This window comes from Sceloporus occidentalis, unplaced genomic scaffold (assembly GCF_023333645.1).
Source record: "Sceloporus occidentalis isolate IW3139 unplaced genomic scaffold, rSceOcc1.0.p SCAF_28, whole genome shotgun sequence".
Classification (NCBI taxonomy): Eukaryota; Metazoa; Chordata; class Lepidosauria; order Squamata; family Phrynosomatidae; genus Sceloporus; species Sceloporus occidentalis.
In genome coordinates this window covers 7,870,516-7,896,255 of record NW_028317008.1, presented here as the reverse complement: position 1 = coordinate 7,896,255, position 25,740 = coordinate 7,870,516, and the positions used below count along the sequence as shown (strand labels likewise).

Below are 25,740 nucleotides of genomic sequence, written 5' to 3'. Positions count from 1 at the left end.
TGGTTTAAAAACAACAATAATAGTGCAATATGTACACACAATCAAAAAATACATAGCAGGCTCATCAAGGGTTCAGTAGAATATCAGCAAAATTTAATGGCTTCTAAAATCTATAAAAACAAGGAGACCAAAAATGGTGCAGTATCATCACAGAACATGAGTCAGGAGGTCTGGATACACTTACAGTTGGAAGAGGCACAACTATATGAAGATAGTGCGCAAAAACGCAATGTAAACAAAGACAGTCCCAAGTCAGCTGATACGGTGATGGTGACGCTCTCTCTACGCGTTTCGCCAATAGTTCGTTGGCTTCTTCAGGAGAAAAGAATCAAATGCAGTGATGTGTATTCAGTAAGTGTAATGCTTTCTCTATCTAGTTGTGCCTCTTCCAACTGTAAGTGTATCCAGACCTCCTGACTCATGTTCTGTGATGATACTGCACCATTTTTGGTCTCCTTGTTTTTATAGATTTTAGAAGCCATTCAATTCTGCTGATATTCCACTGAACCCTTGATGAGCCTGCTTTGTCCAACTTGTTTGTGAGTGGATCTGATACCCTATCTATTTTTTGATTGTGTGTACATATTGCACTATTATTATTGTTGTTGGTTTTTTTTTTCTCTCCCCATCTATATGCGCTCCATGGTTGCTGTATTGTGTTGCTAAACACCTTGAGGAAGAGTGTTATTGGAAGCTGCTTTTGATTGGGGAGTATTTATTATTTTTTATTGGTTTTACACGTGGAATTTGGGTTGCTTTTCTTCTTTACATTATATTGGTTTATCCAACTTTTAACTGCTGGCAGTTATCTCGCTTTGGTGTTTACTTTTGAATATGTTTATATTTAACGTGTTTTGGCTTATCATCCTTTATGTTCCTTATTGGCCAATGCTCATGGACTGTTGATAGATAGATATATATATATATATATATATATATATATATATATATATATATATATATATATATATATATGCAGAGGTTCCAAAGTTCACGAAAGGCTATAAACTATTGCACCCTCTCACTGGCAGCCTGCGCAGGGTGCGGTGTCGTTTAATTTGTTGACCTGAATAATCATGTTAACCTTTTACGACTACAGAAATACACAATCCATGATTAGCAAATAACTTTTCCATTTTTGGCAGCGGTACTGTAAATAATTCTATGCCATCTGAGAAGCCCTGGGATATTATCAAGAGTTGGTGGAGCTCCATAATGCTGCCCGGTCATGGTTTGTGCTTTGAAGAAATGTACCATCCTGTAGGATATTGTTATATGTCGTTCTTGTGAGATTTGTACATCTCTCTTCTCTTCTAACTTGCCAATATGTTTAACACAGAGTATATATGATAGCTGGAGTTTCTCTTTAATTGCGTGGCTAAATGCCAATGCAATGCCAAACTTTTAAAAATAAATGTAAGGGAGAAAAAGGAATTTTAAGGTTTGCTGTGTGGAGCGTTTTTTAGGCTGTAGGTTTTTTTCCCTTTCTATATTTTAAAGCATGTCTGGTAAACTCTTCTGGCTCTGGCAGAGTAATGGAATTGAGTGCCTGACAGGTGCAGTCTATATCAAATCCCTTCTATACGATTCAAACACGTCATTGCTTTTAACAAACCCTGTTTGTTTCAATAAAATGGAGTGTTAAAGAGGCCCAATTCACATTTTCTTAGCACAAATAACACCCGTGCTTTAAGCCCCGTTACCATGGTAAAGATCCGAATAGTTCTTTGATTCTTCATCTGTATAAGTATTGCCAAAAGATACAAATAGCTATTAGTGTTGGCAGTATATGGACTAAACTCTGTTACAATATATAAATACAGAACCAAGTAAATGAAAACATAGCAACGCTAGAAATTATACCCTATATCCATTCAATTTAGTGTCTCTTTTTGCCAAAAAGTGATAACTGATGAGAATTTACGGAAAGTTCTACTTGAATAACGATAAGGCTTGGCCTGGTAAATTTGGTGATAGCCAATAAAGGTAACTGATGTTATTATTCCGAGGCGTATTTATATCTCTGAAGCACAGACCTAGATAGTCTTGAAAGCTTGCAATCCATCATACGTCAGCCAATAAAGGTGGCATCTTTACCAAATCTGGTAATGATTATTCCAATTAGAATATGCTGCTTGAACTTGGCGATGCCTTTTTAAATGCAGACTATTTTATTCATGCAGTGTTTCTAAGGGCCATTGCAGGCATGCCTTTGTCACGCTGTTTAACCGTCCATTTTCTTTCTCGTATTGCCGTAGAGACCATTCTGGCACTTTCCAATAACGGTAATCAACCCCCCAGGTATATCCATTCATCTTTATGAGGTTACTGTATTGAAACAAATCTTCTAGTGCTACTCCATTAATCCAGATCACAAGACCTGTGATGAAATATTCAAGGAGAGGGAGAAACGTTGAAGCAGTCTAAACGTGCATTATTACGACACAAATGTTATACTGGAGGCTCGAATCTTTTAGTTCTTCCTTTTCTTCAAATTAGGTTTTCACCAAGCTTCATCCTTCAGTGTTACTCTAGCTTTTCAAGTATGACCCTAATGCTGGAACGCAAAAACAGGTTTGCACAATACAAGTAATGAATTTAGGAATACGTCAAGAGAAAGTTAAATATTAAACATAAAAATTGGTTTAAATTTGTTTTTTTGTGTTACTATCCCATAATGTCTGTGCTGTAATTCCAGAAACATTCTCCAAGTATATAGAAGGAAAAAAACACAAAACATACAAATGGGTGACTCTGTGATGTATATAAATAGAGATCCCCTAAATTCCTATCAGATGCACTCTGAGAGCCTTAAAAACCAGGTTTATGCAGCATATTGATTGTAAATCCCGAACTCTGTGAGGATCCTTCTCTGGAGAATGGAACACTAATATAAAGAAGAAAGCATGGAGGAGAGACTGGACATAGTGTAAGACGGTAAAGTATACTTTTTATTTGGCCCCCGTGTGTGCTGCATAGTTTAAAAACACGATGATTTATTTTTTAAAGCCACAAAACATAACGCCGCAGCCACACAACTTGCACAGCGGGTGCTTTAAATTGCTTCCCGGCGCCTGACGTTGCTAAGCCACTCCCACCACGTGATGCGCACAACGCGTTTCGCTAATAGACAGCTTCCCCAAGTGCTCGAATATTAAACATAAGCAGTAGAGTTTACACCTGTGCCCAGCCGCCTGCTGGAAACAAATAAACCAATGACTATGCATGTAATATATAAATGTATAGAAATGTTATTACCCAGGTTTCTAGGGTAAGTGGCTTACTCACGTGCGTGTTCTCCAATAGCCGCACGTAAAAAAAAAATTCTAATTCAGTAAGAATGTTACCTGGAGAAATATTATTGAACTGGGCATTTATTATTGTATTTATTGTTTCACCCATGATGATAAATTTGAAAATACAAGTGAGTTTAGGGGAAGAGCTGAACAAACTTAATAAATGCTGCTGAATCACTGAGGGTACAACTCCACAGTTACCTCAAAAGTAATGTGAAATAACAAAGGTAATTACTGACAGTGCTCAAAGAAATAAAAGTTGTGGGAAGGAAAAAACATAACGAATCTATAAATAAAATAAATCAAAACAAAAAGAAAATATTTGATTTTGTTTTTTTCCCCCCACAACTTTATTTTATTTTTATTTCTTTGAGCGCTGTCACTAATTACCTTTGTTATTTCAAATTTGAAAATAGTTTATGCTAACCCGTGAGCTGCCATGTTTTTCCGTTTAATTGACTTATTATGAGACCATACACTGCACAGCTAGATCTGCTTTTTCCTGAGAAGCAGATAATTACAGCCTAGTTAAGACTCCTGGACCGTTCGGAGACATTACAGTAGGAACATCAATGAAATTTATTAGCAATTGTTGCATTTTCTTGCTACAGCATGTTTCTCACTATGAATATTAATGATTAAGTGCTCAAAACAATGGCTTTGGGAGTAAAGCTTTCTATATTTGCACTCGTATTGCTTCAGTCTTTGCCAGTGTATACTGATTTGTGTCAAGAGGTGCTGAGACCAGTTATATGAACATGTTACAGATTGAATGTGCTTTTTTAACAAATTATTTTAAAAATGTGCTTTTAAATTTATGGCAAAAGCCACCAAAAGTATAGGAGACCTTTGTCGGATAACTTAATTGTGTTTTTTCAGGTGCCAAACATACATTCCATACAAGGTAAACTGCGACACGGTTGAGCTGCTAAAGTGTTCTGCACTAAGTACATACAGCAATAGCATCTGTTAGATAACTTCACATGGAGTCCTTTGTATTATCTTTTTTCCAGAAACGTAAATGCACTGGCTTGGTTTAACAGATTTTGGTGGTTTGCAGCTAGCACATTGTGGGTGCATAAGCACTGAGACGATTCACTGGGATAGGAACTTCAATGCAAACTTAAGTGCATAGGAAAATACCTTTTATCTATACAGCTAGAGTATATGCCCTTCACCTTTCAGACCGTTGTTTGTCCTGCAGCTAGTCTGTTCATTAGCATGTCTAAAACAAAATATGTAAATGGAGGCTTAGATGAACAACACTACATGACCTATTATACTGTGTCATGATTTACTCAACAAAAGTAAAGCCAAAATAGAGAAGCAACATGTGAAAAATTAATGACACCCTTGCTGCTTCCATAGGAATCAAGATGATAAGTAGCAGACAGGTAATCTACATCTAAGTCACAAGTATAGCCAGGCACAATGTGCAGGTGGACAAAGTAGGTGAACCCTTGGATTTGATATCTGGTCAAACCTCCTTTGGAAGCATTCACCACAAACAAGCACTTCCGGTAGCTGCAGGTAAGGCCTGCACAATGTTCAGGGGGAATTTTAGACCATTCTTCCTCACAGAACATCTAAAGCTCAGCCATATTCCTAGGATGTCTAATGTGAACATCTCTCTTGAGTTCATTCCGCATTATCTCTTATGGGTTAAGGTTCAAACTCTGACTGGACCACTTGGATTTTCTTTTTTTTTTAACCATTCTGTGGTAGATTTAATGTTTGGGGTCATTGTCCTGCTGTATTACACAACTTCTACTAAGCTTTAGCTGGTGGATGGCCACCCTGACTGTATCCTTTGTAATACCCTGATAAACTTGGGATTTCATTGTGCCCTCGGATGGCAAGCTGTCAAGGCCTTGACGCAGCAAAGCAGCCCTAAATCATGGTGATCTTTCCACTGTACTTCACCTTTTGGACGATGTTTTCATGTCGGTACATGGTGCCCTTGTTTTAGGCACAGTACTAAATTATCTCCATCTCCATCTCCAACTGTAGACTGATGAATATGTAAACACTTTGAGGTCACTTTGTAACACTTTCCAGCTTTGTGTAAATAAACATTTTGTGGTCGTAGGCAATGTTCCATCTAATTTTTCTTAGGTGGCGTGCGCAGAAAATTTCTCTTGTGCAAAAATTTTCCCAGAGCCAAAATTTTGTGCGCACAATATCCACGCAGCATAAAGTATCAAAAATATATATATATTTTTTAATTGTTTTTTTTTTATTGAGAAAAACTCTTGTGCGCACAATTTTTGCAGGTGTCCGCTCTCTAAAAAAGCTATGTGCGCGCGCACAAGCGCACAGCTTAGAGGGAACACTGGTCGTAGGTCTTCTGAGATTTTTTTTTTCCCCGTGAGGCATCTCTCACATCAGCAGATGCTTATTGAGAATAGCAAACTCAATTTGACTCACAAGTCAAAGTAGCTCTAAAACACACCTCCAATCAAATGTAATTGATAGGATTCCAGGTTTGCTAACTCCTGACTCCAATTAGCTTTTGTTGAAGTGGTGAGCCTAGGCCTAGGGGTACACATTTTTCCAACCCACACTGCTAATGTTTGAATGATGTATTCAATATGGACAAGAACAAAACAATAATTTGTGTGTTATTACTTAAAGCAGGTAATTCCAAAGGGTTCACTTACTTTTTCTTATCACTGTGTGTGTTTATATATACTATTTTGCAAAAATCTAAAATAATTGGTTTATCTTTAAGGTCTGATACTAGCTCATTAATCTGCTAGAAAGAGAAAATTATCTTTTGTTTTTATTAAATTGTATTCACACATGCCTACTTTGCAACTGCAGACATCAGCAGATTTTGCAAAGGAATTGTTCACGTGGTTTAAATGCCTTCGCTTTTACTGCTTGTGTGTGTATGTGTTTGGTAAGACTATGGAAAGTATGAATTAGTATAACTTCTGTTGGAAGTAAGATTGTTCTTTGATGGAATGATATATTTTTGATACAGCAGATGTATGTACCTAGCTGGGTTCAACATGGGATTAGAAGAATCATCCCACACTATTCCAGTAATACATTCAGAAGCAATGCATCGTTGTTTTGTGACATTAAGATAGGTTGTTGCCATAATGCTGTTTTCCTTTATCATGGGATTAAACTCTAGAGGGTGCAGTAAGAGTACTTTTAGTTCACCAAAGCAAAGGATGTAACCTCTGTGAGGACTGCAGATGCAACACCTTCTTGTCAGTTCTTATAACACATCTGTTCTTTTTCTTCTAGGCTGCTGAATCTGGAATTATAAAGGTGAAAAACATATCTGCCAGAAGCCCTGACATACTGACAGGTAATTTGAGTGTACTTTCCCTTGGATATGTGGAAGTTGTTGGCTTTAAAATTTGTAAGCCATATTACTGCATGTGAGTGCCATCTTATTGTGCTAACATGCTATATTGAGAAGCTCTTAATGTGTTCTGTCACTGTTCAGTGATTCATTCCACCACTGACATGTCTCCTAATTAATGCAAAGACTACAAAGTGTTATCCTAAAGAGTGTTTAAAAAAAAAAAAAGAAAATTAGAGAACAGTGATCTCCAAATCCACTTTATATTAAATGAAAGCACTTGGAATTTGGTTGTGTTATGTGACTGCGTCATTCAGAGACGTAACTTGATTCAAGAACTTGATCGTATTTACATGGTGTTGTTGCCTGCCCATGTTTTCTTGAAAGCCTTGAAGGAGAACAGTTCTGAAGTAGTTCAGCCGTTCCTCATGGGCTGTGGAACAAAGGAACCGAAAATCACTCAGCTGTGCCTTGCTGCTATCCAGAGGCTCATGTCGCATGAAGTTGTGTCTGAGGTATGCTGATCGCTGGGGACTTTCTTTTACTTCTCAAGGAGAAGTCTGTATCTCTGATTAAACATTAATTTAGTGCATTATCTTCATAAGTGTTGTCTAATATTTGGAAGCATAGGCCCGGGGGGGGGGGTGCAACAGTGCAATGGAACCCATGGGATTAAACAGTCTGACAACAATTACTCAAAAACACTATCATTTCAGAGTAAATATGTAATATAGCAAAAGGGTGAATACCTATTGTGGTCTTAGCTTAATAGGAATGTATATATAGATTGGATTAGAACAGTCAACTGAAAGTAATGACCATATAAAAAATAATGAAAGAAGTCCATAATTTACCCTTTTTTCTTTCTAGGCTGCAGCAGGTAACATTATCAACATGTTGTGGCAGCTTATGGAAAATGGATTGGAGGAACTGAAGCTTCTGCAAACAGTTCTGGTACTGTTAACGACCAACACAGTGGTACACGATGATGCTCTGTCCAAGGTAATGGATGCAAGGGCTACACGTAATAATAATCAGTGCTGGTCATCTTTTCTGTATATGAAAATGCGCTCCTCAAGTGATATACTTGGCTCATTTTACTCAAGAGGTAACTAATGGAAAAGTGTTGTTGGAGTCCCCATTAACACATTAACCTAAAATGTTATGTAAGTTTGTTATAACACATTAATGTTGTGCGTATTTTAACATCATAAAGTAACTGAAAGACCCTGATTCTGAAAAACCAGCTCAATGAATGTGTTTTGAGGAAAAACATTTAAGTACAAAGAAACAGTTAATGATAAACAAACAGTACTAACACAGAAGCAAACATTACACATAACTAATCAATGTTGTATCCGGTTTCTGTGTTTCAGGCAATAGTTCTTTGCTTTCGACTGCACTTCACAAAAGACAATATAACCAATAACACAGCTGCGGCCACAGTCCGACAAGTCGTTACTGTTGTCTTTGAGAGAATGGTGGCGGAAGATGAGCGGTACAAAGGTTAGGATGAAGGTGTTGCACTGTCACACCCCAGACTGAACTTAACATGTTTTACATTTAGTCATGCTTCTGTGGCTCACAACACTTTGAATGGATTTATAATCCCTGGCTCTGAGAATCTTTTCCCCCTGTTTTTAAAAGGATTTATTTATGAACATGTTGGGATTATTATGGTATTCATTGTGTAAAATTTAATGTTTTACATTATTACCGTATTTGCTCGATTATAAGACGAGGTTTTTTTCAGAGCAAATGCTCTGAAAAATACCCCTCGTCTTCTAATCGGGGTCGTCTTCTAATCAGACCTCAAATAGAGTCTGATTAGGAGACTAAGATCCAGATCCCCCGCACCGCTGCAGGGGACCTGGATCCTCCTGTCTCACCCCCCCCCCATCATACACACTTACCGGTGCTTCCTGCTGTATTGCCGGGGCAGCGGGTTGACGTCTACGCGATCCGCGTAGACAACGTCCGCTGCAGCCGGAAGGAGGCGTGGCTAGCAGCGGGGGTTGTCTGCGTCCGTCGCGTAGACCTTCTGATCTCTGACAGCCGGGGAAAGTATACGCGACGGACGCATACAAACCCCCGCTGCCAACTCCACCTCCTTCCGGCTGCAGCAGAAGGCGACGTCAACCCGCTGCCCCGGCTGGAAGCACCGGTAAGAGAGGGGAGAGAGGAGAGAGGAGAGGGGAGGGGAGGGGGGGGAGAGAGAGAGAGAGTGTGTGTGTGTGTGTGTGTTAGTTAAATGGGGGCATAGGGCATTTCTGGAGTGGCGTTAAGGGGGCATTTAATAGAGCACTCTGCCTCCTGAAATGCCTTATACCTCCCTATATGCCACTCTGCCCCATAATATGCCTTTTAACCCCCTAAATGCCAGAGTGGCATATAGGGGTATAAGGCATTTCTGGAGGCAGAGTGCTCTATACAATGCCTTTTAACTCCCTTAATGCCACTCTGCCTCCTGAAATGCCTTATACCTCCCTATATGCCACTCTGCCCCATAATATGCATTTTAACCCCCTAAATGCCAGAATGGGATATAGGGGGATAAGGCATTTCTGGAGGCAGAGTGGCATATAGGGGGTCAAAAGGCATACCATGGGGCACAGTGGCATATAGAGGGTTAAAAGGCATATCATGGGCCACAGTGCCATATTGGTGTGGCAAGCCTGGGGGCAGATGTGCGTAACTGGGGGACAGGCTGGAAAATACAAGAAATAAAAACAAAAAAAATATTTTTCTCAATCATAGCTTTTATTAAAAAAAATAGTTTACATGAATTAACATTTACTGGTAAAACTTTTTTCCTTTAGGGTCGTCTTATATTCAGGCTTTTTCTTTTTTCCTAAGTTAATATTCAGATTTTGGGGGGTCGTCTTATAATCAGGGTCGTCTTATAATCGAGCAAATACGGTATATATATATATATATATATATATATATGGCTGTCTTGTACAGCGGGCAGTTACTTTCAAGGGATCCATGTATAAAGTGGATATAGAGGCAAAGGTGATAATTGTTAACCTTATTTGCATGCGCCTACCCAGAATCCCTTGTGGTTGTGAAAGCACCATGAGATTTCTGAGGGAAAAGCAAGCCTTCTGGCTTGTCTGGTGTCTGTAGATGAGTGTTTAATAATACTTCTACTACCCCTTAAATATATATATATATATATATATATATATATATATATATTCTATACGCTCATATGTTACACCGTTCATCCTGGGAAGTGTCATATAAATATTACGTATTTCGGTAAAATGCACGTTTCAATCACAAGGTGCCTCTTCTTTTATGTAGATGTTCCAGAACAGCCCGTTCCTGTCCCAGGAAACAGTAATAGAAGATCTGTTAGCACCCTAAAGCCATGTGCTAAAGATGCCTATATGCTCTTTCAGGTATAAAACAACTAAGAACGTGTCTTATATTTTCTGTGACTGACAAACGTGAATTAGAGGCTCTTTAACTTTGAAGAGCAAGTTTAATAGATGGAACATGACTTCAAGGGAGAAGTCTCACAGTCGTCTTGGTGCTGCTGCCTTGGCTGAAATAGCTCCTTGCGTACTACTTAATTTGTGTTGTGCTTACTTCTTGATTGTTAAAGTGCATGTTCCTGACATTTACTGTTGCGTGTGAGCTACAAGTAGCACAGCTGAGCAAGTGATGTAAACAAAATGATATAAAAACATGATACAAAATGATATAAGGAAAGCTATATTTAAACATTATTCTAGTACAAATGTGTGAAACTTGGATGGAGAAGAAAATTAGGGAAATGGCACTCTATACACCATCATTTTCTTCAATAACTTTAACAGAACTCTGTTAATGATCTCTCATAGTAGAGCTTTTTGTTAATGTTCGTTGTACTATTAACCCCCTTATTCACAACGCATTGATGGACAATAATTTACATTATTATTGTTATTCAGAATTTTTCTTTTTTTCCTAGGATTTGTGTCAGTTGGTTAATGCTGATGCACCGTATTGGCTTGTGGGTATGACAGAAATGACACGCACATTTGGTCTGGAACTTTTAGAATCGGTTCTAAATGACTTTCCCCAAGTGTTCCTTCAGGTAAGACATCGGTACAAAATATAAGATTGCCTCATCAACATGGTCAGGCTAAAAGGAAGCAAATTCTTGCCAAGCAGCTCTGAGGCTAGATGTGGAGGATTGAGATTTAAATAAGGCATTATTCATCATCCATTGTAAAGGAGGATGGGAATGGCGGGTCACCACTGTACCTGTCTTATAAGAATAGTAAAAGGAGACTCACACCTTGCCTACTCGTCCTATTTCAGGTTTTTGATGTTCAGAGTCAGTAAGGTGAGTCTCTTGGAGGAAGACTATGTGAGAATTTAGATGTCGTAGACGGACGTGTGCTTGGCAAGGTGGTTGATACCCTTCATGTTCCATGATACTAAATTGTTTTTATTAAGGATAAGGGAAACGTGTGCGTGAGTGGGTATAGTATTAGACATGACACGAGAAAATGCCATTGTTTTACAAATAGTGTGAATACCTCTCACGCAAATGCTGAAACATGGAGCGTTTAACAGCAGTCAGAAGCTGAAGTGGAATAAAGCCATTCCTGGAACTTAAAAATAAATACCGTATTTGCTCGATTATAAGACGAGGTTTTTTCCAGAAAAAAATTTCTGAAAAACCGACCTCGTCTTATAATCGAGGTCGTCTTGTACTCAGACCTCAGATCATCCCCCACGATACCTCAGAATTCCATTGGCAGCCGGCGCCGCCTCCGTATCCGCGGCCGGCGCCGCCTCCGTATCCGCGGCAGCCGCCGGCGCTGCCTCCGTACCCATGGCAGCCCCAGCCTCCATATCCGCGGCAGCCGTCACATCTGTCTCCACAGCTTCAACATCCTCCGATGCGGCCAGATCACAGCGTTCGCCGGAAGCTCTGACCATTACTGATGCACGGGTCACGTGGGTCACGCCGTTCTCACCTGACCCAGCTTCGTTTTTTACGTTTTGTGCCTTATCCCTGCCTATGATTCTATGCAAATCAGTCCTACCTGACAGTCACACAATTTGTGAAGAGGAGCATAGACTGTCAGGTAGGAATGATTTGCATAGCTGGTTCAATTAGGGGCACATCTTAGTGAACTACATTTCCCATGATTCCCAGACCCCTTTAAGCGTGACTGAGGAGCATGGGACATGTTGATGGGACATCTATAGATGTGCTATTCCCACTGACAGGTGAGCAAGAAAAAAACCCACTATACACATGCAATAAGATAAACCACCACATTACTACCACCATTCCCCTGTGTCATAGTGTAAAAGTGCATATGAGTGAGTGTCAGATTTTAAGTGTGTTTATGAGTGACTGATTTTAAGTTTGCTTATGAGTGAGTGGTAGATTCCCTGCACGGCCCATTTCATTCTATAATACACCGTATGTAAAATACAGTAATGCTGGTATTGGTTAAATTACTGGTACGTAATGTACGTTTATTTCCAATAAAAACAACACTACAGAGTATGCAAACACTTTACAGTTACACATACCATATACAGTAACAGAATAGCATGACTAGTGTCTTCTTGTTATTATGGTTTTAGAGTACCTAAACAGCAAACCTGCCACCCCACCGTATTCTGATTCCAAATTGCCATCATGTCTTCCACTCCTTCCACATCCAGAGGAGAGTGCTCAAGCGACATGCCAACTCCTTCCACATCCAGAGGAGAGTGCTCAAGCGACATGCCAACTCCTTCCACATCCAGAGGAGAGTGCTCAAGCGACATGCCAACTCCTTCCACATCCAGAGGAGAGTGCTCAAGCGACATGCCAACTCCTTCCACATCCAGAGGAGAGTGCTCAAGCGACATGCCAACTCCTTCCACATCCAGAGGAGAGTGCTCAAGCGACATGCCAACTCCTTCCACATCCAGAGGAGAGTGCTCAAGCGACATGCCAACTCCTTCCACATCCAGAGGAGAGTGCTCAAGCGACATGCCAACTCCTTCCACATCCAGAGGAGAGTGCTCAAGCGACATGCCAACTCCTTCCACATCCAGAGGAGAGTGCTCAAGCGACATGCCAACTCCTTCCACATCCAGAGGAGAGCCTTCAAGAGTGGCACCAGTAGAGAAAGCAAAAGGAAAAGGCAAATCTACTAAAAAATTCTTACGCAGGAGCTACGATGATGGTGATAAACGAGGCAGAAAAAACAAACAATTGTGCAGCTGCCAGAAAGTACTGTGTCACAGAGTGTAATGCAGGAGATGGCAGACACAGAAGAAAGAACTCCTGAACACACAGTCCACCAGGCAAGATTTCAAAGGCCCTAAAGTTGGGCGTCATGAAGAACTTGACAAACGGGTAGCAAAATTTGTCTGTGAAATGCGTAGCAAAGGATAACCTGTAACCAGAGAAGCTATGCAGATAAAAGCACTGAAAATTGCAAAACAGTTAAAAATAACTGAATTTAAAGCCAGCATGGGATGATGCTAAGACATGGTTTGTCTTTGAGGCGACGCACAACTTTAGCACAAAGACTACCAAATGACTTTAGTAAAAAACTCCTTTCCTTTAAACGCTTTGTGATTGCTCTGAGGAAAAAGCATGACTATGCCCTCAGTCAGATCTGTAATGCCGATCAAACACCGGTGTTCTTTGACATGCCAAGCAATGTTACAGTGCACAAGAAGGGAGAGAAGTCAGTTCTCATAAAATCTACTGGGAATGAAAAATCTCGAATAACCGTTATGTTGGCAGTACTAGCAGATGGAACAAAGCTTCCACCATACATTATTCTGAAAAGGAAAACCATGCCAAAAGAAAAAGTACCATCAGGAGTGATAGTCAGAGTTTAAGAGAAGGGGTGGATGGAAGAAAGTCTAGTCATAGACTGGCTTAAAATTAAAATTATTTGGGGAAGACAACAAGGAATCCATTGCAAAAAAAGAGGAATGCTTGTCCTTGATGCATTCAGAGGACATTTAACCCCAAATGTTAAAAAGCTAATTTCAAAGATGAACACTGATTTGGTCATCATCCCTGGAGGTATGACCTCACAGTTACAAGTCCTGGATGTTGTGGTTAATAAAGCATTTAAAGACCATTTAAAAAGGCAGTACAACGCATGGCTCCTTTCTGATGATCACACCCTCACTCCAACAGGAAAAATTAAAAAGCCATCTATTACTCTTATATGTGAGTGGGTACTTCATGCCTGGGGCCAGATTTCTGCTGACAAGAAATGCTGCATTACTAATGCCATGGATGTGGCATGAGACACCGCAGAGCAGCACTGAAAACAAAGGAGATGAGGAGGACAACGAGGAGGAAGAGTAAGATGATGGTATCATTCCAGTCATTATTGATTAAAAAAATCTAGAAACAAACACTGTTGTTTTTCCCTTTGATTGTTTTTTTGCACGTTTGCTATTTTACAGATAATCTTGTTGTTATATGTTAATGATTAAACTATTGTTATGACAAAAACAGTGGTTTTGATTTTTTCCCCATTAGGGTCGTTTTATATTCAGGCGTTTTCTTTTTTTCTCCAATAAGATCCAAAATTTGAGGGGTCGTCTTATAATCGGGGTCGTTTTATAATCGAGCAAATACGGTGTGTGTGTGTGTGTGTGTGTATATATGTGTGTATATATATATATATATATATATATATATATTAGGGCTGAAACAACAAATCGATAATGATAACGGAAATCGTTGTCGACGATTTCCGTTATCGATTAATCGAGTGATCGATTCGTTGTTTACTTACCTCCGCGAGCGTTCCCCGCTTCTGCAGTCTCCGCCTTCTTTTAGTTACGTGACGCGTTCTGGAGGTAAGTATTCTTCATGTCTGTGCGAATCGCTCTGTGCGAGTGGCTCCATTCTCACAGAGCGGTTCGCTCTGTGCGAGTGGCTCCATTCGCACAGAGCGGTTCGCGGGGGTGGGGGTGGGGTTTCAGGGGATGCAGGGCAGGGTGTGAGTGTGGGGGCAGGGCAGGAGACTGGGTGCAGGGCAGAGTGGGGGTGGGGATGCAGGGTGTGAGTGTGGGTGCAGGGCAGAGTGGGAGACTGGGTGCAGGGCAGGGTGTGAGTGTGGGTGCAGGGCAGAGTGGGAGACTGGGTGCAGGGCAGGGTGTGAGTGTGGGGGCAGGGCTGGGTGCAGGGCAGAGTTGGAGACTGGGTGCAGGGGCACAGTGCAAAGTGCTGGGCGCAAAGTGCTGGGCGCAAAGTGCTGGGGCTGGGGCAAAGTTTCTTGAACAGTAATAGTCCACCTCTTTTCAGAACGTTTGGGGTTATTTTGTTTCATAAATATTGTGTTTGGGTTCTTGTACTTTGAAAATATTGTTTTTTATTACATCATAACAAAATAAGAATGTTAATGTAAATTTTAAGTTGTTTTTTAACATCCAGTTCATTAAATTATTTTAAATAAACGAAAAATTTGCATATTGGTTTTTTTTTTCCGATTAATCGAAAAAATAATCGGCCAACTAATCGATTATTAAAATAATCGTTAGTTGCAGCCCTAATATATATATATATATATATATATATATATATGTGTGTGTGTTTAAAAATAAAATAAATAGGAAGGCCACATGGCCAACCTACACAAAATGACAGTGAGCCACAACAAATTGTAACTGAGCATCCATAGGGAGCTCTCATACCAGAATAACGCAGGAAGGAAAAGATTCATGGCAGGAAATGAAAACAAATGTTAGAGCGATAGTGAGAAACACGATCGTTACGACCAGTCTAATAGAGTCATGCAGGGAATTCCAATCGATGCTTGGATACGTAAGCAAGCAGGGTAAATGAATGTGGCTTTCTTTTTTCTCTGGAAGGGTTGAGAAACATTGTTGAGAAATGCCTTTCTTTTTGTTGAGACTGCTGCTGAAAATCTAGAAAAGCCACCAACTCATGACCTTTCTAAATCATACCAGAAGATATGTGGAAACCATTCAGGATTTCCTGCATGTCGTTATAGCTGAACCGTTCAAATAGGTGTGGACGAAGGCAGTCAGCAGCGAATATGTGGTCACTTTCTATAGCATATCTATGCACCTGTGGGTTGGCTGAACAGTTGGAAAAATCTCTATCAATTCGGCTGACTCAGGGAGGCCAGTGATGCAATGATTATTCCTCCTGCTTCTATTTTCCAAGTCGTCCACCCTTTTCTTTTATTTTGACCACAGTCAATTGCTACTCTAATGGAGGTTTGTGGCGAGACTGTACCATTTTGGTAGCTTCCAGGGACTGTTTTATATCACCTAGTTTGGAGCAAATGCCCCCACGCTCCGTAGGTTTTTGCCAATGGCCCTGGTATGAACAGGACAGTCTTGACCAGGAGTTATGTGCCACTTGCCAACAGTCCTATCCAAAGTCACAACCAATTGGCAGTTCATTGGCTGCACATACGCAGTGGTTTGCACATGTTAGTGGCCAAGGCTTAGATTAGGAGAGAGATAATGTGATGCCGACGTGTAAAATGAACAGGATATAACATCGTGCACCTAACGTAGATGGATTGCCACTAGACTGTTTTTGTTTTACTCGAGTTTTATTGTTGCTGATGTGGCACAAGAAAAGAGGGGGTCCTCTTTGTAAAAATGCTCTAGGGCCCCCTGCCCCTTAATCTGGCCTTGGCTATATTAAAATGATATAGAGGGAGTATCTTTATGATCATGTTATTATATATTATGTGCAATACAACAGTTTAACCATTTTCTTGTGGTCCATATCTGATTAAAGTATCATGGGTTTTGTTTTGTTTTTTTTGTTTCCTCAGCATCAAGAATTCAGTTTTCTTCTTAAGGAACGAGTGTGCCCCCTTGTCATAAAGCTCTTCTCGCCAAATATTAAGTTCCGCCAAGGTTCCAGCAGCAACTCATCCCCAGCCCCAGTCGAGAAGCCGTACTTTCCTATATGTATGCGGTTGCTAAGAGTTGTGTCTGTCTTAATTAAGCAGTTTTACAGCCTTTTGGTAAGATAACTTTGGATTCAATATAAGTGTTACTGAAAGTGTATAATTTTATTGTTTATAAGACTTCATTACGACTTTGTATTGACGTAGCCAGGACGTGTAACTCTTGCAGGTAACGGAATGTGAGATCTTCCTGTCTCTGCTGGTGAAGTTTCTGGATGCTGATAAACCTCAGTGGTTACGAGCCGTGGCAGTAGAATCCATACACAGACTTTGTGTACAGCCTCAGCTGCTTAGGTAAAACATTGCTATTTACAAACACGCCAGTTTAAAAATCCTAAATTTCAGTTCTTTAAGGTGGTAAAACCGCGCTTGTGGTGCAAAATGCTTACCGAGGGAAAAAGTCTTGGGCACTGGGAATATTACTTTCATATTTGTCTTTAAATATCTGTGCTGTAAATATTTTTTTTCATTAACTTTTTAGGTCTTTCTGTCAGTCCTATGACATGAAACAGCACTCTACAAAGGTTTTCCGTGACATTGTGAATGCCTTGGGCTCGTTTATTCAATCTCTCTTCCTTGTGCCAAGTGCTGGAAGTACATCAAACCCAACGAACCAGTCAGGTATATGCATTCCTTTCATATGTTTACCTTTATCACATTTATGTTCATTTGTTGGTTCCTTGAGGTGAGTTTAGTTAGTGTGTGTACTTCAAGTTTGAGGCTTGTTTTCACAAGATACATTGTGTGAAATATAGAAAAGCACACAACGATGTGCCTCCCTCTTATAACCCCATTTGAAGTCATGTTGAGGGGTGAGCAAAACTTGCACCGCCTCATCTCCTCCTATTGGTATCCAATTCCACATGTTATTATTTACACAAGTTATATTAAAATACAAACTCAGAAGACCTCACCTACCTATCTAAGTTCCTGGCAGCATTGGAACAGGAAGATGGGGGATCAGAACAGAGGAGAAACATGCACTTTCCTGCTCTGTATCCACAATCCCTTTCTTAGATGGGTGACATTTTTTTGTAATCTAAAACCAAGCATAATGATTTATTCCAAAAATAGCACTAAACCTTTAGTTCTTCTGTTCAAGGCACATTTGGGCAGCAGCCACTGGTGATGTTAGTTTGGAAGCAGCGTTTTAGTTTAGATGTCGTACATGACTAAGGTAGAGGGTTTGTTCATTTCTGCGTTTTCCTTGACAGCTGGCTCTAGTTCCATTGCTCCAGCTTCAAATCAGTCAACAACAGGAATAGCAGCGGCGAGTGGAAATGTGACTGTCCTTCCTGCTTTTGAATACAGAGGCACCTGGATACCTATCCTGACCATTTCAATTCAAGGCAGTGCTAAAGCCACCTAGTAAGTAATGTTTTTTTTTTTTTTTTTTAAACAAACCACAGTCATCATTACAGCAACCATCTAAAAAATGCAGCTTTAAACACCCACAATTATATCCTGATGGAGCAGTTTTATTTGCTTTTTTTTTTATTTATTTATTTTTTTATTTTTTTTTTAGAGAGATCATATTTATCATTTAAAACTCATGTATATATATATAGTCTGATATAGCCAGGCAGTTTTTCATGTGCTGTATTCAAGAAATATGGAAAAGAAATTAATTCAGTTGAAGTAAGGAATGCTAGAATGCCAAACCTGTCTTAACAGAAAGAAGCAGACATGTAACAATGAATGAATGAACAATGAAACAATGTGTTCCCGAACAAGATTAATACATAAAATGTTTCAAAATGTGTGATAGACAAACAGTAAATCAGAAGAACGCTCATTATAATGGCTAGGGTAGTCAACAGTTGTTCTGTTGATCTGATTAATTTCTTATCAACCTGTAATTGTTGTATTCTCCACTATATTATTCAAGCCTGTGAGGAATTATTTTGAAATGAAATTGTTAACATTTGTTCTTTTTTTCCCCTTTGTTAGTTTGGAAATGCTGGATAAGGTGGAGCCTCCAAACATCCCTGAAGGTTACGCCATGTCTGTAGCCTTTCATTGCCTATTAGATCTTGTCCGTGGAATTACCACCATGATTGAAGGCGAGATCAGTCAGGCTGAAACGGACTCGCATACCTCAGCAGAGGAGACCCTGACGCATACAAAACCGAGTGATCAACAAGACCCTGCAACTCGATCTGATCCAGCTGAGACAGAGCCAGGTCATTCTTCTAGTTTTTCATCTCTCTATAATGTTCCCTATGTTTTCTGGAACAGATAATCGTGCAGAATGTTTCCATGTTAGACATATATATAATTGATTTGAAGAACATGTTCCTTTGTGTCAATCTATTATTTACACAATACCAACAGTGTACTTTTACAAACCTATTTGAAAGATAGAAGCAAACAAGCAAATAATGTTGTTTCTGGGTTCATAATATATGATATAATGATTAAACCAGCAGCATAACACTTTGTGATTTGTTAATAAAATGATGAAAACATCGGGTGCTAATAACCATACAGAAAAAATCTTGTATTCAGTGAAGTCCAGTATTTTCATTCCGTTAAAAAGGTAATTTTTAAGAAGAAAAAAAAATAGCGACATGGTCAGTTTTTAATTTTATAGAGAGTGTTTATCTGTTTAGCATTTTCTTCGTCACAATGAGGTATAATTACATTTTTTAAAACAAAAAATAAATCTTGCATTTTTTTTTTTTTTAAAGTTGGTAGAGCTGTTTGGGAAGAAATGATTAATGCATGCTGGTGTGGCCTGCTTGCAGCTTTATCACTCCTACTTGATGCAAGGTAAGATGTAAAAACTACATTTGTGTTGAAATGGATTTTTTGGGGGCAGCCATCTCGGGTTATAAATAAGTCTATTCACTAAGAGCTGGGCAGTCCCTTTAACGGGAAACCTGCTGTTGTGAGCATCCCGTTTAAATGAAATTATGACGTTCTATGCTGTCATTATAGACATAATAAAACACAAAAATTGTGATACGTAGGGTGTCATGATGGATGCCAAGCTGTTAAAGTGCTGCATTATTATTTAACCCTAATAACACTGACATGCTTGTTCCTTCTTGGGTTTCTTTTCCTTTTTTAATACAGCACAGACGAAGCTGCTACCGAAAATATCCTGAAGGCTGAGATGACAGTGGCGTCTCTGTGTGGAAAGTTAGGGCTTGTGACACCTAGAGATGCCTTCATAACCGCCATTTGCAAAGGTTCCTTACCACCTCACTACACTCTCACTGTGCTGAGCAGCTCCTCTGCGACCCTATGCAACAAATGTAAGGCCTGTCATTGAAAAGATTGTTGACGCTGTATTAACGTTTCACTAAATTTTTAAAGGTAAAAAAGTTTGTTGGTGGTAAAACCGTGATGAGTTTTATCATGCGTGTTTGGGAAGAATGGTCCTGCTTACAGCAGCCAATTGCTCATAATAAACATAGCTATATTTCTTAGTTTGCCATTGGCAAAAAGACCTTCTAGCTTTCCAGATCCTACAGTGTTAGATTGTTTTCCTTATGTAGAACTTTATTAAAATTATTGAAATAAACCTCAATCAGCCGTGTGTTATTGCTGAAAGAACATAGCATTCAATTTCAGTAAGGTTTACATTATTGATTATTCAGGTGTTGTGTGTTCTTTTAATGCGTTGTGTCTTTTCTGCAGCTTATTCCATTCAGGGGCAAAACGTTCAGATAATAAGTCCATCAAGTGAGTCTCATCAGCAAGTAGTAGCCGTGGGGCAACCACTAGCTCTACAACCTCAAGGCACTGTCATGGTAAAGTTACTTTCATGTCTTCTTATACCCACGTTCTGTCCCATATGTTGTGTTCGTTTTTTGGTTGTTTTTTTTTGGACAGGTATCAAACTTCTAAAGCTTTTTTAAACAACGTTTAGCTCTTTAGCTGATAAATGATACCGGAAACATTAATGGAAACATAGAATTTGATGGCAGATAAGAACCGTTTGGCTCATCTAGTCTGCCTTTTTTTTTGATGGAAAGATTAAATCCTGACATAGTAATAGTGGGCCTTATTTGATTTGTTTCCGTACAGCTTACAGCTAAAAATATCCAGTGTATGCGCACCTTGCTGAACCTGGCACATTGTCACGGAGGATTTTTGGGGACCTCGTGGCAACTTGTCCTTGCAACGCTTCAGGTATTGGGATTCAATTGTTAATTGCCGACAAGAAGTAATACCTTATTCCAAGATGCAAAATACTAATGTTTATATTCTATTTATTTTTTTATATAACTTTTATTATTTATTTGAAAGAAAATGAAACTAGAGTGTGTTACGAAGGGGAAAAAAGTTAGAAATACTAATGAGGTTCTATGGCGTAAGTGGAATAAAAAAAATACCTTTAACACACAAATTAAAAATTAGATTAACATTTTCTTAACTTTCTCTATGTCCTCTCTAACGACCTTTTGTAACAAGTCAACTGTCACTGACATGGACAACACAATTACCCACATATTGTCCATGTAAAAGGCAAGTTGAGCAGCTGTTGTATGTAGTTTATTGCAGGCAATCCCATTTTATTAATGGTAAATAAAGCTTGACCTTTGAATTATTAAAGCTCGGAATAGGGTTATATGATTGCCAGCTATATGTGTGTGTGCGTGTGTGTTGTGTGTGTGTGTGTATATATATATATGTGTATATATATATATATATATATATATATATATATATATATATATATATATATATATATATATATATATATATATTTCTGGATGAAGTACCCGTCCTATCTTTGTTTTGTTTTACATTACAGTTTTACAAGGGTCTTGCAGTATGGTAAACATCTACTGTTTACACATCTCTTCTGTATTTCAGCACCTTGTATGGATACTTGGATTAAAACCCAGTACTGGTGGAGCGCTAAAACCTGGAAGAGCCGTAGAAGGGCCTAGCACTGTAAGGGTTCCAAGCCTAATATATATACATACGTGTGTGTGTGTATATATATATATATATATATATATATATATATATATATATATATATATATATATGTTTATATATATATATATGTTTATATATATATGTTTATATATATATATATATATATATATATATATATATATATATATATATATATATATATATATATATATATATATATATATATGTTTATATATTTCTTTTTTTATTAGTGCTCTGGTGACACGTTTGATATTGTTGCTTATTTTGCAGGTTCTAACTACTGCTGTTATGACAGACCTGCCTGTTATCTCCACAATCCTCTCACGGCTGTTTGAAAGTTCACAGTAAGAAAGATACTTTATACATATATATATATATATATATATATATATATATATATATATATATGTGTGTGTGTGTTTCCTTTTTTTTTTTTGTTTTGTTTTTACAGCTGGATGAGGATTATGATGTATTCTTCTCCTTTTTAGGTACTTGGATGATGTGTCGCTTCATCACCTGATCAATGCCCTGTGCTCATTGTCACTCGAGGCCATGGACATGGCGTATGGGAACAACAAGGTTAAAGGCATCTTTGATCCCTTTGTGTAGATTGGTGGTGGTGGCTGCAGGGGACTGGGGGAGCTGTGCAGTTTTATGCCACAACTGGAGTGGTGGTTCTTAAATCTAAATATGGTTCTTAAATTCTTAATCTAAATATTATTTTATCTTTGTGTGTCCAAACACAGGTCCTAATAGTAGAATACATTACCCATTACCTACCATGTTGTCTACCACATTAACATCATATTTTTTTTGTGAATAAAGGAGCCATCCCTTTTTGCTGTTGCAAAGCTGCTGGAAACTGGTCTGGTGAACATGCACAGAATTGAGATTTTGTGGAGACCTTTGACTGGCCATCTTATAGAGGTACTGTTTCATTTTTTCCCCACATTTTAATGTTTTTGTTTGTGACAAATTGTCCCCTATTGAATGGCATTTTAGATTATCATAGCGTTTGAGTTTGCACAAATAGTGTATGTAATTGTCCTTAACTGTTACGCAGAATGACCATCTTATTTTTGAGCATAGGTTAAATATATAATACAATGGTCTACATTAACTTGCGTTATCCAGTGTTCCTCTTTTTTAAAAAAAAATATAAATCCCTTAGGTAGACTGCATATAGTGTGCCAGATACTGATGGAAAGGTTCTTGTTAACTTAAAGTCATGCACCTGATTCATTAAGTACATTTTGTTTTCATACGCTCTGCCATATCCATAGATCTTGACATCAGATGTGCATTTTAATGCGTTTTTGTACTAATTTCAGTACATAGGAGTTCCAGGATTGTGTCACATTTTTATGAAGAGTGAAGACTAGCACTGTTTAAAGTACACATAATATATAAATCACTTTGTTTCTTAAGTGGATGCTCATCAATGTAAACTAGACTTGATATTAGTGCAAACTGTAAGGAAAGCATCAGCTTTCACCACGCCGTTGAATATGTGTTGGTCATGTGTTTTCATATATTCCAAAATAGGCCATGTTTAGGTACATGCTGTCTGCATGATGTTGGGAAACATAACAACCATCAGATTTGGATAGAGGTTGAAGAAAGATAATAAAAATAAAAATGGTCACTTGAGAACAGGATGATTAACTCTCATTTAGTTTGTAAAGATACATAGCATTAGGGCAGTGGGCCTAACACTGTTAAATTTATTATACAATGCAACCCATCTAGAATCATAATGAAAGCTTAGAGGGAACATCCAACACCTATGCCGCCAGTATGACAACACTGATAGTCTTACCTTTTCCTCCATTTTTTTTATACTCGTACTAGCTTATATCTGTCATAAAAATTAAGTGCAATCCCTTTGCATTCCTTTTCTTCTCTCTCTCGCTCTTTTTCTTCTCTCTGTCTCTCGCCCCTCTTCTCTTCCTCCATGTATTCTCTCCAATTTTTCGTTCGTCTCCTTCTTGACTGCAGATAAGAACCATTCCGGCCCATCTAGTCTGCCCCTTTTTCCTGATATAAATGGTTGAAATCCCTATCAGTCAGGTCTTATAGTGAGGAAAGCTTTATGTGTATCCCAGTCCCCTCACTGTATTAGCCTCCATCTATCTACTACCCTCAGAGTAAAGTAGAACTTCCCTATGTTGCATCTAAGCCTCTGACCCTCTTGTTTTGTATAAGCCCCTCCGTTCTTCTTATCTCACCCGTTTCTCTGTCTTACTCCCCTCTGACCCTTTTCTCACTCTTTCTTCTCTCCTCCCAGATCTCTGTTCTTCTCTTTTTTCACCTTTTCTCCATCTTTCTTCTCCTCTCTTTCTGATCTTTTCCATGCTGTCTTCCTTGTCCCCATTCTTTCTTCCCCCCCGTTTGTCTCTCTCTCTCTCCTCTTTATTTCTTTGCTTCCTCTGTCATCTCCCTCTCCATTTCTTCCCTCTCCTTTACCCCTCTCTCGCTTTCTTTCGCCTCACTCATTTTTATTTTTTTATTTTTATTTTTTTAATTTTTTTTTAGTAGTGTGTGCAGCAGGGGTAGGGTTGATGTATGTGGGAGGCTGTTCATTTATTGTGTGTGCAGCAGGGGGGTCAAGTGGAAGTGGAAGTGGTAAAGGTTTGTAATTTATATGGTACACAGCAGAACCCTAGCCTTCCCCCTTTCGTGTGCACAGTGTGAGTGAGTAGCCATCTACAGTATGAGTAAGCAGCCTCCTACACTCCAACCCCCTCATTCATACTGTGTACATGATGGTGGGTTGAGATGCAGCAGGCTGCTCATTCATACTGTATGCACGTGGGATGAGGGACAAGTTGGTTCTTCCAAATAGCACATCATGCTGTGTAACGTATGGATCAGCACTCCTACCCCCTAAAGCACACACTATAAATGTGCAGCCTCCCACACACAGACCCTAAACTGCACACCACCTGCCCCCACTACACACAGTTTGCACCACCAACTCCCTGCATATAGTGAAAAGGCTTATTTTTTATACTAGATTCTGTTTTTTATTGGCATATGTCTCATCTGTTGGTAGCATCGTGCCGTTTCTCTTCCATTAAGAAGGGTGTACGTTTCTTATTCTCGCGCACTGTGTTGCACTTAGTTTATGTATAATTCATGTAAAGTGCCGCTTTCTCCCTCCAATCTCATTTTAAATAGTGTGTTTTCTATTTCTCCTCTGCTTGCTCTTGTCCTGAACAGAAGGTATGTTTCTGTTGTATGCATCTTATTAACATTGCCTTGGACTTTTTGTTTCGTTCAGATTTAATGCTAACCTTATGCCACCAAATACCACCACGTAAATGTTCTTTTGAGATATATTTCATTTTTAGCTAAATCATTGTATGTGATATGACACTCAAATGCACATCATAAACATGGAGATAGAGAATTTATCAACTTATGTTGAATAGATTTCTATTCAGTAGGCATCCTATTTCCATGGAGTCATAATATTCTGATCAGCCGTTTCCAGTTCAGTGCCACTACATTATAAAGTTAAATTAAGACCCCATCAGTTGTGACAAATACAGTGATACAGTGTATGTGTGCGTTTAACATGTTGGGTGCTGTTGATGATTGTGGGTTATCAAAGTTGTAATGTAGTGTAGTAGAGCGTTCTCCTGTTTAGTGATTCCTTAACGATTGCTGACAAAAGTTTAACAAATTTGGGGATGATTTCAGCGTGACATACTACATGTTGGTAAATGTAAACTGTAAACGTTATTTATTGAAAACTCAATTTAACTATGAAAGTTTTGTTTATTTAATGTCATGATTTTTTCCCCCAAGGTCTGCCAGCATCCAAATGCCAGAATGAGGGAATGGGGAGCTGAAGCATTAGCTTCTCTAATCAAAGCTGGACTAGCCTTTAAACACGAACCATTACTGTCACAAAACCAGGTGAACAATTCCTCACTACTACATTTCCTTTATTTTACATGTAGTATGTTTGCTTAAAAGTGGCAAATCCATGTCATACTATAATTGTAAATGACCGCTATGAATTATTTTAATTTGGATACTTATGTATGCATATATAAGAATAGTACATGTGATTCTTTGATTGTTACCTAATAACACATAATGGTTCCTTAAAACTTAATAACAGATAAACATCAATTATATAAGGTATAGATATTCTTAGTTAAGTAATGAGAGGGGAATGCAGAAGCAGAGATACTCAGGTGTCATTGAATCTGCATAGAATATAAAGACTGTGAAATTATGTGTTCCTATGTTAATAGCTATG

At 38.7% G+C, this 25,740-nt stretch overlaps 1 protein-coding gene across 2 annotated transcripts in view; it reads left to right on the top strand.

Annotated features, from left to right (window-relative positions):
* The window catches only part of LOC149299770 (protein MON2 homolog), a 53,645-nt gene that overhangs the window by 5,009 nt on the left and 22,896 nt on the right, over positions 1 to 25,740 (top strand). For both annotated transcript variants that reach the window (XM_089486060.1, XM_089486058.1), the window contains 20 exons: positions 6,555 to 6,618; positions 7,003 to 7,130; positions 7,486 to 7,617; positions 7,992 to 8,121; positions 9,925 to 10,022; positions 10,577 to 10,702; positions 16,413 to 16,607; positions 16,720 to 16,844; positions 17,032 to 17,171; positions 17,765 to 17,918; positions 18,501 to 18,733; positions 19,241 to 19,322; positions 19,629 to 19,810; positions 20,196 to 20,308; positions 20,586 to 20,690; positions 21,378 to 21,458; positions 21,738 to 21,811; positions 21,956 to 22,046; positions 22,293 to 22,394; positions 25,281 to 25,391. In XM_089486060.1, coding sequence (XP_089342186.1) covers positions 6,555 to 6,618; positions 7,003 to 7,130; positions 7,486 to 7,617; positions 7,992 to 8,121; positions 9,925 to 10,022; positions 10,577 to 10,702; positions 16,413 to 16,607; positions 16,720 to 16,844; positions 17,032 to 17,171; positions 17,765 to 17,918; positions 18,501 to 18,733; positions 19,241 to 19,322; positions 19,629 to 19,810; positions 20,196 to 20,308; positions 20,586 to 20,690; positions 21,378 to 21,458; positions 21,738 to 21,811; positions 21,956 to 22,046; positions 22,293 to 22,394; positions 25,281 to 25,391 — 2,466 coding nt within the window. The remainder of the gene's footprint in view (positions 1 to 6,554; positions 6,619 to 7,002; positions 7,131 to 7,485; positions 7,618 to 7,991; positions 8,122 to 9,924; positions 10,023 to 10,576; positions 10,703 to 16,412; positions 16,608 to 16,719; positions 16,845 to 17,031; positions 17,172 to 17,764; positions 17,919 to 18,500; positions 18,734 to 19,240; positions 19,323 to 19,628; positions 19,811 to 20,195; positions 20,309 to 20,585; positions 20,691 to 21,377; positions 21,459 to 21,737; positions 21,812 to 21,955; positions 22,047 to 22,292; positions 22,395 to 25,280; positions 25,392 to 25,740) is intronic.